The sequence below is a fragment of the Apteryx mantelli genome, chromosome 3 (genome assembly GCF_036417845.1).
Source record: "Apteryx mantelli isolate bAptMan1 chromosome 3, bAptMan1.hap1, whole genome shotgun sequence".
NCBI classification, from domain to species: domain Eukaryota; kingdom Metazoa; phylum Chordata; class Aves; order Apterygiformes; family Apterygidae; genus Apteryx; species Apteryx mantelli.
The window spans coordinates 90,336,990-90,351,349 of NC_089980.1; the positions used below are offsets into that span (position 1 = coordinate 90,336,990).

The 14,360-nt window shown below is 37.4% G+C and overlaps 1 protein-coding gene across 6 annotated transcripts in view; it reads left to right on the forward strand.

The window, feature by feature from the left end:
- The first annotated feature begins 3,008 nt into the window (after positions 1-3,008).
- The window catches only part of HACE1 (HECT domain and ankyrin repeat containing E3 ubiquitin protein ligase 1), an 82,711-nt gene continuing 71,359 nt past the window's right edge, over positions 3,009-14,360 (forward strand). For 5 of the 6 annotated variants that reach the window (XR_010883794.1, XR_010883793.1, XM_067293924.1 and 2 more), the window contains exons 1-6: positions 3,009-3,183; positions 7,439-7,493; positions 8,750-8,839; positions 10,730-10,834; positions 13,640-13,715; positions 14,013-14,144. Coding sequence is in view for 4 of the 6 variants with exons in the window: in XM_067293924.1 (XP_067150025.1) it covers positions 3,108-3,183; positions 7,439-7,493; positions 8,750-8,839; positions 10,730-10,834; positions 13,640-13,715; positions 14,013-14,144 (534 nt within the window). In the remaining 2 variants the exon portion in view is untranslated. Of the gene's footprint in view, positions 3,184-3,632; positions 3,718-7,438; positions 7,494-8,749; positions 8,840-10,729; positions 10,835-13,639; positions 13,716-14,012; positions 14,145-14,360 lie in introns of those variants that run through there. The other variant, XM_013948960.2, reaches the window with a different exon arrangement.

The window sequence follows — 14,360 nt, forward strand, 5'->3', positions numbered from 1 at the left end:
TAAACCAAGACAGATCCCTAGGAAGTACAAAGTCCTCTCATTCATCATCACTGGTGTGTTGAATTCATAGTCTTGTCTGCGCAATCAATATCTCAATTACCTTTTAAAAACATTGTGAAAAATAAATTTGATACAAGGACTGAAAGCTATCTGATAATTTCTTAGAGTAGACTGGAGTCTAGCCACCACATGTCTAGTAGGTAATAGTTTGAGACAGGATCTTATTGACACAGGACACTAATCTGTCTTTCCCTCCTTTTTTGACAGATCAAAAAAGTAAACTGTATGTAGTTAGGTATTTTAAATTTGGCAAACAGAAGTAGCCATTTTAGTACCTATGATTATTTCTAGTCTGTTACAATAGTCTGTGGATGCTAATCAGTAGAAACAGACATCTGACTAATAAGTTATTAAATTTCCATTCAAATGACTAATTTTAGTGAGTGGGGTAAGTACATGCCTTGTTAGCTGCTATCTCATTCATACATTAATGAAAGGCTTCATTTGTTAAGCTTATTAGCATTTCTGACATAGAAAATTTGCACGTCACATTAACTCATAAATAAGTACTTTTTCTACAATGCTGTGAATATTTAGAACACTTATTTTTGAAAAATGGAAAAGTTTTATGACATTTTCACAGCATTCCATCATCTTTCACTACAATGTTAAAACTCATTACATAATTTTATCTTCCCTCAACAATTCTTTATTTTCATTTAAAAAATCCTGCTCATTTTTAAATTTTATGTAAATTGCTTATTTTTGTGATTCTTGTTTGAAATACATCAGTGTTATTGTGACAAAAGTAATAAATATTTAATATTTTCCACAGAATTTTAGGAAATATGGCTGGAAGGGACTCCAAGGTGGTAATCTGCTCATCTCTTTCTCCTAAAGCAAGATCAATGGATCTACATCATTTCTTTGATTTGCTCCTCTCATTCATTCTTAAAGCTCTAATGTTGGAAATTGCATGAATCCTCAAACAACCTATTCTGTTACCACTACTATTAGGAAATGTTTTCCTAATATCAAACCTAAATCTGAAACTCCAAAAAATTTGCAGTTAGGAACTTCCCGGGGCAGATATGACTCTAGTCTTCCATGGATTTTCCTTCCGTGAACTTCTCCAGTGTTACTACGTCAGTTTTTAGCAATCATCACATCATTTGGCAAGAATTGCAGTAGCACTACCTCTTTTTGTTTGCTTTTGACACTAATTGCTACCAGCTTTGTTCAGTGCCTCCTAGTCCTACTGCTGGGAGATAGTGAACAATAGATCCCTATTTACTGTCTCTGTGCCACTCATGATTTTATCTGCTTCTACCATAATCTCTCCGTTGTTTCTTTTCCACATTTTCCACATTCTACCTTAGTTATCACTTATATGGAAGCCATTCCATATCTTTGGTTGCCTTTATTGTCCTTTCTGAACCTCTTCCAATTCTAAGGTATTTTTTCTGATTTATTGTTTGAATTTTAATCCTTCCATGTCAAAATCATTGGAATATATAACAAACATTTGTTATTCCATTATCTCAGTCATTAATGAAAACATCATACAGAATCAGATCAGGATAGATTCCTGTGGATTCCCACACAATACTTTCTTTCATTTGGAAATAAAACATTAACAACAATTTTCTGGACTACGGTTATCCCACCATTTTTATATTCCCACTTTACATTATTTTCATGTAACCCCCCCATGTCCATGGCTTGATAAGATTATATTAAATAAAACCTAAACCATAATTAAGGCCAAAATACCTGACATTTAATACTTCTTCTCATTTGACAATATGTATTATCCTGCCAGAGAAAGAAATTGAATTGACGCAGTTTGTTACTGATAAACCCATGCTGGCAATTGTTTCCTTGTTGACTTTTATGTTTCTTAATAAGTTTCAGCTAGTTCTTGACACTCTTAGGAGGGACTTCATGATACCTAGCTGATCTGAAAGCACAAATTTGGAAGCACCTAACTAACTGATCTTTCCTTAGTCTATTCTCAGAGCTTAACAATTTGTGTTTGGAATCAAGTGTTTTATCTGCTTTGTTGCAGTTGATACTGATGGCTGAAACAAAAAAAAGACTTGAAAAATAATTTTGAGGATGTTCTTGGCTTCTCATGTGCTATTCTCTCTGTATAGTTGCTATTATTAAATGCCGCTTGCTTTTTTTTAGGTTACAGCTCCTGAATCTTCCTTCTCCTGTGTTTATTTTGAAGGTGCTAGTGAAGTCAACCATAGTTTTCATCCTTGCTACATGCTTGATGTTCCTTAATGCTTCGTGTTCAAAGCTCTGAATATTCTGCTGGTGAAAACGTGTTTCTCTCAGGCCTGGAGCTTGCCTAATCAACACCGCTCAACGCCTGTACTTTCAGGGCAGAGACCACAGCTGAGGTGCCCATCCTGCATATACCTATTTGCTAAACCACTATTACTGCCTGCACTTCTGGGGAAATCAGGGCCCCAAGGTAACACTGGAATGATTACAGAGAGGAATTCAAAGGGCAAGAAGCTTTTACAAAAAGTGTAAAAAGCAGATGTTGAAATATTAGTATTCTACAGGTTTTTGTAATTTTTATTCCATTTCCACCCTTTGTCTTTTTCCCCCAGGCACGCTCCCCGGCCACGCCCGTAAGCAGCTCTGACAACTCCGGCGGCCCTCTCCCCCCGGGAAAGGGGCAGCGCCGGCCGCTGGGCGGCCCCGCCTCGCGCCTCCCTCCCCAGCCGCCGCCGCGGCCGGTCGGAGGCGCGGGCACGGCCCCCCGAGGCACAGCGACCCCACACTGCTCCCTGAAGGCTTGAAACGGGAATAAAGCGTAGTCGGTCACCGGGACAGCCCGCCCCGATGCCCCTAAGGCGACTCTGCCACACAACCGCCCCGCGACGCCGCTACGAGGACAGCGAGCGCCCTCGCGCCCCCCCCCCCCCTTCGCCCGCGCGCATGCGCGCTGCGGTCCTGCCAGGAGTCTGAGCATGCGCAGAGGCGGCGGGGCCGGGGCCGGCAGCGGAGGCTCCGCGCCGCCACCGCCGCGATGGGCTGAGGGGGGGAGGCGGCGGTGGCGGGTGTGCGGCTCCGAGCTGGGCGGCCCGAGGATGGAGAGAGCCATGGAGCAGCTCAACCGGCTTACGAGGTCCCTGCGCCGCGCCCGCACCGTGGAGCTGCCGGACGGTAGGACGAGGGTAGCCGGGTCTCGTCGCCGGCCGCCTCCGGCCGCGGCGGGGTGGCGCGGCCTGCGGGCCCGGGCCCAGGCCCGCGCCCGCCGGGGCTGCGCGGGGCGGGCGGGGCCGTTGGGTCACCCCGGCCGGGGCCCGCCGGCCGCCTGAGCCCCGCCGCCCCAGAAGTGACTCAGGGGAACGCAAACCAGCTCCTTCTCCGGCTCCGAGGGACTTTTTTTTTTGTTTGTTTAGATGATGATGACAACAACAGCAAAGATTTCTTCTTCTTCCTCCTCCTTTGCCTGGTGTCTCATCGGAGGAGGACACTCCAGCGCGGGGTTTTGCATGCCGCTTTTGTGCGCAAAGTGACCCGGTTTACATCTGTGTCACATCTGGTCCGAGATTAGTGGTCTGTGGTACTGGGCCGTCTTCTTTTTATCTGGCTGTAAAGCCTTAATTTGATGCTTTGTAGACCACACACTACTGATGACGATTTTTTTGTTTTTTTTCTCTTTGTCTAATGCTGAATTTTGTTTCAAAAGATATTGTAAGTCACTGTCACCAGTAACAGCCTAAATTTTTTGTCTCTAAACTTGTCATGGGTGCTAGCAGCATTACCAGGGTCATGGTGGACTTAAAAATATAGCTTCAGGCTCTAATGAGAAATGGTGTATTATTTTATCTAGATCTAGCTATTGGGAAGACTACCCCTGTAAAAGTTTTTGGAAATGCAAAAGTTTCTGTTCTTCTGAGTGATGTGCTGTCTTCAGGGATTTATTTATACAGACAAGTCTTTGGCTGTACGTCTCTCAACTTTCATTTCCCGCGTCGGAGGGAAAGGGAGAATATTCTGTTTTCTTTGTACTTTCCCTGTTTGGACTTTTCCCCCACTGCTAGCTGTTGCTGAAGAAGAGCTGACTTTCAGCACCCTTATTGTCACTAGTGAATAGTTTCAGTGTATGCCAGTGCAGTTGCTCATAAATGTCACAAAATGACAGAAAAAATTCAGGTGGATTTGGCTGTTTCTGACAAGCCCTTGAATGACAGGAGTGAAAACTGACCTAATACTTTTCAATATAAGCTCAAAGTTATAGGAATGTTAAAATAGCACTAATTCAGCTAATTGATGATGTTAATATGAGTAATGCTTAACACAACCTGTGCCAGGCGGAGTAGTTTTAAATTTACTCCAGTACTAGTTTAGGCAAATTCATTTGGAATTTGAGTTCAGCTATTTTCATTATATCTGGTGCATTATTATCATATGCTTCTCAGGTAATTATGTTTGTGGTAAGACAAGTACAAGCCCTCTACCTTTCATAACAAATAGTTCTTTTGCACTGTAATGTAGAGTGCATGTTAATGCTACTTATTCTCTACGAATTATATAAAACAAATCACAGCTAGACTGAAATAAGGGCTTCAGAAACTGAAATTCCAAATAACATTCCAAGAAAGCCTCTGTTCAGTGGATGGATCTGTTCATTGGATACATCTTAACTCACTAATTGTCATCTTTCTTGACCCTGATTTTTCCCCAGGCTGATGCAGGCCTGCCTCAGTATATGTCTCAAGCTGCCCTTTATTAGCAACTGATGCCAAGCTAGGTTGGGGATCTAGGGATTTACTTCACAGATCTAGTGAGATGCCTGATTCTTAGCACTCCAGATGTGTACTGGCAAGGTCTGCTCAGAAAATACTGTCCCCACTCTAGTATGGCATGCAGTTTGGTGGCTTCTTGTGTGCTGTGTCTGGCCTCATGAATTATGTGTGGTTTTTTTTTTTTTTTTCATACATTTGAATAGCTTTAATTGGAAAGATGGAGAGTTCACTTCTGCTGTCTGTCCTTAATCCGTGAGTTATAGTACTCTCAGGTAATGGAGAGGTGTGTTTGCACATCCGTATGCTGAAGAAGGGGCTAAATCCAGATGCTTAACTTCTTGTGCATGTGTTGTAGCCATTAGGGTATTATATGGGTGCTCTTGGCACATCTTCCTTAATATTGTGATCTCTGCCAAAATCAATACAATTTCTGTTATAACACAAAGCAGCATGTGCATCTGGTCAGGGGAGGATTCTGGATGATAGATTTTAAGTGGTTTTTAAGTGCGCATGAACCCCCAAGTCCAGGCCAGTGAATACACTGAGCTGGTCTTGCCAACAGGAAATAGTATTTATTTTTTCATCACTCTTCTGAAGTAACCTTCAGCAGGCGTTTTTGGATGCTTAAGAACTCAGCAAAAACTTCTGGATTCTACTGTTAGGGCCCAGTACTAGGAAAACTAGACTTTGCAGACCTAAGTTGTAAGATTTTAGGTCTTTGTGTTTGTTTGTTTATTTTTTGTTTTGCTTAGGCATTCATGACTTGAAATGCAAACAAGTTAGATAACAAATAAGTTCTGTAAGTTCATTAGGCGTATGATGTTTCTTCTCTCCCTTGTGTCATGTAGTTTTACTTTGAGTCAGTAGGAGTTTGTTTATGAAGGGAAATAATTTTTGCCAGAATAGTCACAGAAGCTCCTTAGTCCCAAACCCTTTTAATTAGTTCTGTACAGACAAAAACTCTGGGAAACTCTGCATATGCTCCACAGTGTAGACTCTGTTAATAAAATAGCAAAGAGCTTAGTGTTGCAAATATACCATAAGCACCTTTTATGTTCTGACTGTCTTCAAATTTAACTATTATCTCTTTGTAAATCACTATACTTGAACAATAGTTAAATTTAATTAAGATCAGTCTTAAACATTTGAGTTGTGTGCTCATATATTTAAAACTTTTTATTAGTGTTTTTTTTTTTTTTCCTTATCTCTATTCTTTAGTAGAGCATGGTTGTGAGAGCATGCAAGAACGTCATGCTCAGATTTAATTGATGCTCTCGGGTTCTGTTTTTTGTTTTAATTAGGGACCTTTCTCTTCCTGCCAAGAGATCTGTGGAACAGAGCTCAAGCAAGAAGAAATTTTTTCATTTGCATATATTATGGACTAATCCTGGATACATTTAAAAAAATGATTGAGTCTTTTCCACAAGTGACACCTTTACTTAGTATCAGTTTAATTTTATTTCCAAAACTTCTTTCTATTTTTTTTTTTTTTTAACTAAGCATCAAATTCTAGTGGTATGTGTCAAGGATGGACTGATGCTTACAGAGCTCTGTCATAAGGAGTAAACTATAGCCTGTTCAAACTTTTGAACTTGCTGACAGTTAGTGACTCACTGCAACTTTGAAACTTAATTTGGTGTTGAGAGGCTTACATCTCTTCCACCATGCGTTCAGAATAAGCAACATTGATTTTTATAAATCAGAGTTAATATGATTAGTATCATTAGTTATCTCATTTTGGTGTTCAGAAGTACTAATAAATTAGCATTGCTTCTTTCTTTTGTTAGTTACAGACAGACTGCTTCAAATAGTGGGTAGCAGCAGTAAAAGAATTTTGGGGCAGTAAAGAAGACTAATAATGAATCTTATAGCTGTAGGATGATAAGTGTTTCTCCGACTTCATTTGATAACTCTGAAGAATTATTTATTCAGTATTTGATAAATGTCAGCTTGCCTTATCTTGGTAGTATAAATAGTTCACTATGTGCATGTTCACTATGGTGCCTAAAAATATAAAAAGTTACACCTCTTCGGGTCTGTTTTAATTCTTCCTGTTCTGACTGCTTTGTAACTTTGGAATGTTGGATCAATTAAGATGAGGAACAAAATGTTCAAATTAAAGTTTGATTGGAACAGTCCTGTATTTCCATATTCTACCTGGGTTGCCAGTAAGTGTAGTCCCTGCAATCATAGGTTGAAAATCAAGCTGAAAGAGTCTGTGCTCCCAACGGTGTACTTTGCTTCAAGCTAGAAAATACTGCCTAACAGTTATTATATATTAAAGCATTTTTTCTGTTTTGCCAAATTCTTTTTTTTTTTTTTTTAATAATAGTGTTTTACTCCAGAAGGGCTATCAGTGATGAAACAGGCATGTGGTACAAGTGTATATGCAGTGGAAGTACTGACAGAAAGTGTGTTAGGTGAATGCCAGTCTGTTTCCACCACTGATCTGCACCTTTATCTGTTCTGGCCTTTTTCCTTGCCTTCAAACTTGGGATGTGAAAAATGGTGGCTTTTTCTTTATAATGTAGTTGTAGGTACCTAAAACCTATAATAATAATCTGTTGAACCATAGGCACTTTAAAAGGTGATTAAGTGTTGCTAGATTAACTTATTTTACATAAAAGATCACTTTAGGATAATGGAATAATTTAATTTTTACACAGATAATGAAACTGCTGTCTATACGTTGATGCCAATGGTTATGGCTGACCAACACAGGTGAGAGCTTTTTTTTTTTTTTAAGTTTCCTGTTTTTTTTTTAAGGCCCTAAGAAACAGCATGTTTGTTAGAGTTGCAGCTACTAGAGCACTTTTGGGAGTTCCGTTGCTGAATTGCTGTGCAGGTTCACAGAGATATCTTCTAGCTGAAGCTAGTCTATTCATGCATTCCCGTGTATTCTTACCTGAGTAGCCTTTTGGAGTTCAGAATTAGAAATTTATTGTTCTTATGCTTTAGACTGGAACTGGGAGATGTTCTGTTGATGCACATGGAGAAATTTGGCCAAGGATGAGATAAAAAAGCATTGCTTTGTAACTGAATTGTAGCTTCAAGTGTGTGTTTATTGATGATATAAAAGCTCTTAGTCTCATGTTGCTGGCTAAGAAATATATGGAATAAGAATTGGACAATAAGATTGGTACTTCTGGAGTTTCCTGGATGAGCAGCTGTTTCTCTTCCCCAGTAATGGTTGCTTGGGACCTGGGGGCTGTGTAGTGCCAGTTAAGTGGTGCTGCCTTCCATTGAGCTTTGTAGGCAAGCAGGTAGCACCTCCTGATGAAATTGTAAATTGCATATATAATCAGGATAAACATATGTTCTACTACATAATATCTTGCTGATAGTGTACAAGGGTTTCAAATTATGTGATCAGCTCGTTACTGCAGGCTAAAATCACCACTTCACTTGCAGTCTGACCTATTTAGAGATGTTTTATCTTTACTACTGTCATGATTCATTAAGGTTTGAAGGATTCTATTTAAATTTCATATCCTGTTATCATATCATGTGTTTTCCTACATCATCATCATGATTTCATGTATCAGTCTTCCTTCTGAACTTTGCCTATGTTTAGGAAAGCTGCTGGATATCTGGATAGGATGCCTGTGGTGAGATAAGGAAGAAAACAGGAATTTGCAGTTTTTCAGACCAATGCTAATGATATGCTTGTTTTCCATATCTGTAAAGAAGTTTCCATATCAGTAAAGGCCATCTGGTCTAGTTCTAACTAGCTTACATTTGAAACAGTTGCCCAGTGTCACAGCTTGTCCTTATAAAAACAAGGAAGAAGTGAAGAGTTAAAGTATTGTTAATATGCAGATTTTTAAAAGCTTTTGGATCTCTTGTTCAGAAGTTAGCTGGAGGAAAAAGAAATGGTGATGAAGTAAGAAACAGAGTGCTTTCTTGTAAGTTACAGTATATACTTTGGATATTATGAACTTTTTTTTTTTTAATTAAAAATATTTCTCTGTTTTAAGGTCTGTCTCAGAGCTGCTATCAAATTCAAAATTTGATGTGAATTATGCATTTGGACGTGTGAAGAGAAGTTTGCTTCATATTGCAGCAAAGTAAGACTTGTTTGAGTCCAATCCAGAAGTTAACAATGAAAGTATTACCACAAATCTAAGGCACTAATGTAAGCTGGAAAACTCAGTAGTATCAGTTTACTTTTTATTTTTACACTTCTTTTTGTATTTTGTTTGTTCACCCCTATTGAGAGGACAGATTGTACACATGGTATCAAATGGCTTTCCAAATTCTACTGAGGGGAAGTCTTGGTGGATTTTTTTTTTTTATACTTTCTTTGAAAGCTCGATCTGAGAGAAGTGTAGCCACTACATGTGTTCTTAATAGCTGACTTACCCATGCTTTTCTAGATTTAAAGAAGCCTTGTCTGCCACAGCAGGTGCTGCTTGTTTTTTTGTGGTTGTTTTTTTTTTTTTGGATGTATTTTGACATGCTGTTCTCTGTGGGGAGTGTTTGGATACTCATTAGGAAGCAACTGTCCCAAATTACTTTGTGTACTCATAACTTAATTGAAGAAAACTTTGTCATTCGCTTCTAGTAATTTTTTGTACCCTGGATAAAGGACTTAACTGGAAATTTCAAATTCGTCACCTAGAGTGACTTATTATCATTTGATAACTGAAATCAGATGAATATGTGTATATCTGTATAGCTCTTCTATGGGATAAATCTACATTTCCAAGAAACAATCTGATTAACATTTTTAATAGAAATGAACCAAATAGTTTTTGAAATGGCTTTGCAGAATACTGACTTAAAACTAAGGAATAAGTGCTTTATATTCGAGTCCTATTCTAAATATCTTGGATGTTCTTGCATTTAAACTTTTGGTAAAAGAATATTGAAGGAGTGTTTTGAAGGTGTATATACTTTCTGCAATAGCAGGTTTTTGGGCACACTAAAGGTAGAACTTCCAGCTTTTTTTAAGCAGGCCATTTTAGGAATATCTTTTTCCTGAACATTACATCTTGGAGTTATATGCCTTATATAAAATCTACTTAGCAGAAGAAATATAAGCTAATTTTAACTTGTATCTGAAAAGCTTCTTTGAAACGTTGTCATCCTATTGATCATGGGAGATTGCGTAAACATCTTCTGTTTCTACTTTTTGTGGATTCTCTCATATCTTGGCTGTCTATTGGGTATCTCATTAAGGTGCTGTTTTTGCAAGTTATTTGTTGTACAGCTAGGATCTATTTTGGGGGGGTTGGTGTGGAATAGTTCTGTCATTGATGAGACTGTTAATAATGGATAAGCCAGTCAGGACGAATACAAAAAATACTATATAGTAATCAGTTCCTTCTCCTGGAGAGTTCAGGAGCAAGATAAACCTCTAATGCAAAGTTTCTGTATTATAGGTGACACTGGTTATCTGGAAAAGCTGTTCTATTATGAAAAGTAATAAGAAGATAGATACAGATTCAAAGCAAATAGAAAATAAGTAGTTGTATGAGTTTTAGCATTTTTCTGTTCTTTAAGCTTTTAAATGCAACTTCTAGAAACTGAAATGTAACAAAAAATGGTACTAGAATTGTTGTTTAATGAATATTTCAATCCTGTGAATAGAATAAGGATAAAGGGGGCGAGAGGTTGTAAACAAAATGTTAAGGGAAAAGCACATTTTAAGCAGTTTTCAGTTTAAACAGTTAACAGTTTTAAAGATTCCTTGTTGGGATTTGAAGTCACTAAAATCACGTAGAAGGCTAATACCTGTTTGTTAGTAAGAACTGGGTCGTAGCTTCTACTGTATTTAAGTGTCTTTCCTTTAGCTTTATATAACTTGAAATATGAGGGTGTAGAAACAGTTCATGTTAACATCCTTTTGTGTTGAATGTGATCTGTACATAGTACTGTTGTTGTACGCACATCAATAATAGACTTGGTTTTTAAATATTTTTATTATAGTTTTTCCCTTCCTTATCTGTTCTCAGTTGTGGATCAGTTGAATGCCTTGTCCTGTTGTTAAAAAAAGGAGCAAATCCAAACTATCAGGACATTTCGGGATGCACACCTCTTCATTTAGCAGCAAGAAATGGGTAAGAAAAAAGTTGTTTGGTTTTCTTTTAAAAAAAAAAAAAGTGTACATCATGCACTTGAGTTGATATGTTCTGTAATATTTTTGTATAAGTTAAATAAAACACTTTGTTTTTCACTTTTGGAAAGTGGCACATTTACAGTGAACTTGGAGGTTGAGATTCTTATTTTAAATATTCAAAAAATAATTTTATATGTGAACAGGTACGTCTGAAGTGGCAATTGTTATATAATCATTTTAGTGTTTTCTGTTAACCGGCAGCTGAATGGTCGAGGATGTTTGATTTCGTGACTAACACGATGATCCTTATTTCAGACAAAGTGTGAATTTACCTTCCGGTTAATTAAGTAAGAAAATATTTAGAAGAGGAAACTGAAAGTGTTTTTGCTGTTCAGATTGTTACTCAGAAATGTTTCCAAGGAAACTTTTTCTGCAGGGAGAGGAATACAAAATTTGCATACCACAGTATTAAGAGAGCAAAAAAAAAAAAAAGAGGAGCAGTGAGCTAACTCCTTTTTGTATTTGATAATGAACTTCAGTTATGTTGCTGATTGTCTAAAAGAGCATGTTTGATAGAAGAATTTTACAGTAAAAATGCTTTAGTTTCTCTTTTGTAATTGTTGTCTCTTTGTTCAAAGTTTTAAAGACTCCTGTGAGATATCTTCAAGTTTGTAGGAGAAAAACATATTACATAAGTCAGGGCAATGCATGCGAGGTGTTAGTGTGTATGACAGGATATGTTGCATAAATTGCATTCCATTCCTTTGCAGATGACCAGTTTTATTTCAAGTCCAGTACAAAAGAACTGGACTTGAAAGTGCAGAAAAAACATCACTATATACCTATATATATAGAGAGAGAGAGCGATACATATAGATATCTATCTCACAGTTCTTTATAGCTGCAATATTTTCCAGTTGGAAGGTGGTCTTCAACATTATCTGCAATGCAAGGGGTGATTCTGGGACTAGATGTATGTTTCTTTTTTTAAAAGGTTTTAATATTATTTAATGACTTAAAATTTGCATGAAACTAATCTGTACTGCTCAGGTCTATTTGTGCCATCCATCATCTAGTTTCTACCTTTGTAATTTATTCATGATTTGGACTGTTATCTGTACATGTTTCTTGCATTTAGATTACCACTTCTCACTTGCGATAGGGCTACTTCTGGAAAGCCTTTGCATTGCTATTCCTGAGAGGACTTTGTGAATTGAAATTAAATAGGAAAGAGGTGGAAGTATAACTATTCAGTCTCTCTCAAGATTTTAGTTGCATGCATAATTAAAAAAATTAAAAAAAACAATGTCACTTGAGAGATTATTACTTTTGACAAATAATAGAATGGGAATGGAAATCTCCTGTTAGAAATATGCTTAATTTGGCATAGTTCAGCTTTAGTAGCCTAGGTCATACTGAAATTAATTCGCAGCAGAGTTTAAACTCTAGGAACAAAGTGTCTGAAGTTGAGCAGCTTGTCAGTTGAAGCAGCTCTTATGTTATTTGTGATAGATTAATTGTGTAACTGATCATGTCTGAAAAAAGAAAATGTTTAATAATAAAACATTTTTCAGGGGAGGTGATACTGCAGTTACTATGGGAAGTGTTTTTAATGGCGTTTGAACATTTAAGATGCATTTACTATGCTTTCTAGTTGCTCTCTGAGACAAATACCAGTTTCTTGTTTTGGCTTATCAAACAATTTCTTTTCTCCTCTTCTTGTGAGAAGACAGCTTTAGCTTGAATAAACTGTGTCTTCCAACTGGATAATTTTTATTTTGAAAGTAAAGTGTCACAGTGTTAAAAATAAACCAGTTTCCAGCTCTGAAGCTAGTGATGGCTTTTTGCTTTCCATCATTATGGAGTTTTCTGAAAATCTGTTTAAGTGACACGTGAAATTTCTTTCCAGTAAAAGTTGGCAAAACTACCAAGTCTTTATTTAAAAAAAAAAAAAAGTTTTAAAGATCTTATTTCTCAAACTATAGTATGTGGAAACACACAGCTGTTAATGATACTATTGTCTTTTTCATTTTAGAGCATGTATATGGTACAGTAACTGAATTATAGTAGGGCCAATACTTCAAGGGAGGAGGAGGAGGTATTTAGTGGCTGTTAGGTATGTGGAAAGAGTATCTGTAGGAGAAGGGAGAAAGAGCCAGTGGTACCTGATCAAATGCAGAAATTCACATACAGGAGATAGTTATGTGGAAGAGAAGTATGAGAAAGGTCTGTATGAGAAGAAAAAGTAAGATCAAACTCTTTAAGGGTAAAGCATTTACAGAACTAGAGAACATTAACAGACCAACAAAATATGAAATAGGAAGAACACCTCTATTTTTATGAAGGCAGTCGTAGTTGCTGAAGATTTACTTAGCGTTACAATGAGCGTCTTATTAAATAATGGTGTAGTGGTGTACTAAAGATATGTTCACCTGAGTGTACTGATGATGATGAACTTTATGGATTTCCCTTATTTGAACTCTAGCTTCTTGTCTTCAGGGTTTAGTTCATGCTCAACTGAAACTACTTAAGTAGTTAAGTACTTCTACACTCTCCAAAAACCATTCAGCTGCACAATTATGATTTCTCCCCACTTGATGTCATATGCCACACTTGCACTGTGAGTGTCCAGTGCTACTGATGACTGTTTCTCTTTTTTAGGTGCTCAGTACTGTACTCCTTATAAAGTAAATCTGCCAGCTTTGGTTTATGCATGTGATGAATTAGTGAGGGGAGCTTGAGAAGATATTTGGTCTCTGTAAATCATTTTGCATGACTGGGATTTAGTGTATTCTTTTCTTTACAGCCAGAAGAAATGTATGAGCAAGCTGTTGGAATACAGTGCAGATGTCAACATTTGTAATAATGAAGGCTTGACTGCAGTAAGTACTTTTAATTCTAGTGGTGCTCTTAAAACGAATGCAGAATTTGAAGACTCTGGTTTCTTAAGCCTCTTCTTAAGCCTCTTCTGTCCTACATGTAACTAAGGAAAACTGCTGTGTGTCCAGTGCCCTTAAGAATTGAGAGATGTGATCCAAACATCTAAGCATGATATGATAATCTTATTCAAAGCTTTTCTTTGTGAAAATGTTGACAATAGTATAATCAGGTTTAAAATCATATTTATGAAATGCTAATATCATTGCTAAAGGAAACACATATAATTGTTTTGTACTTAGATTCATTGGTTGGCTGTCAATGGACGAACAGAATTGCTTCATGATCTTGTACAACACGTCAGTAATGTAGATGTTGAAGATGCAATGGGACAGACAGCGCTTCACGTAGCTTGTCAAAATGGCCACAAGACAGTAAGTTTCTAAACTTTATTATCGCATGTTAGAGTTGCTAAGAATTGGATATTGCTTTAGTTTTTTTTATTTGTTCTTGTTTTGTTTTATGCGCACTATAATGTTTAGAAATGTGAAGAATTCTATTGTTTGGCTTAGTAAATGATATTGATTGCATACACTTCTATGGGAATAACTAATTCCAGGCATCTTTGGGATTAGCCGAAGTTCTATAAA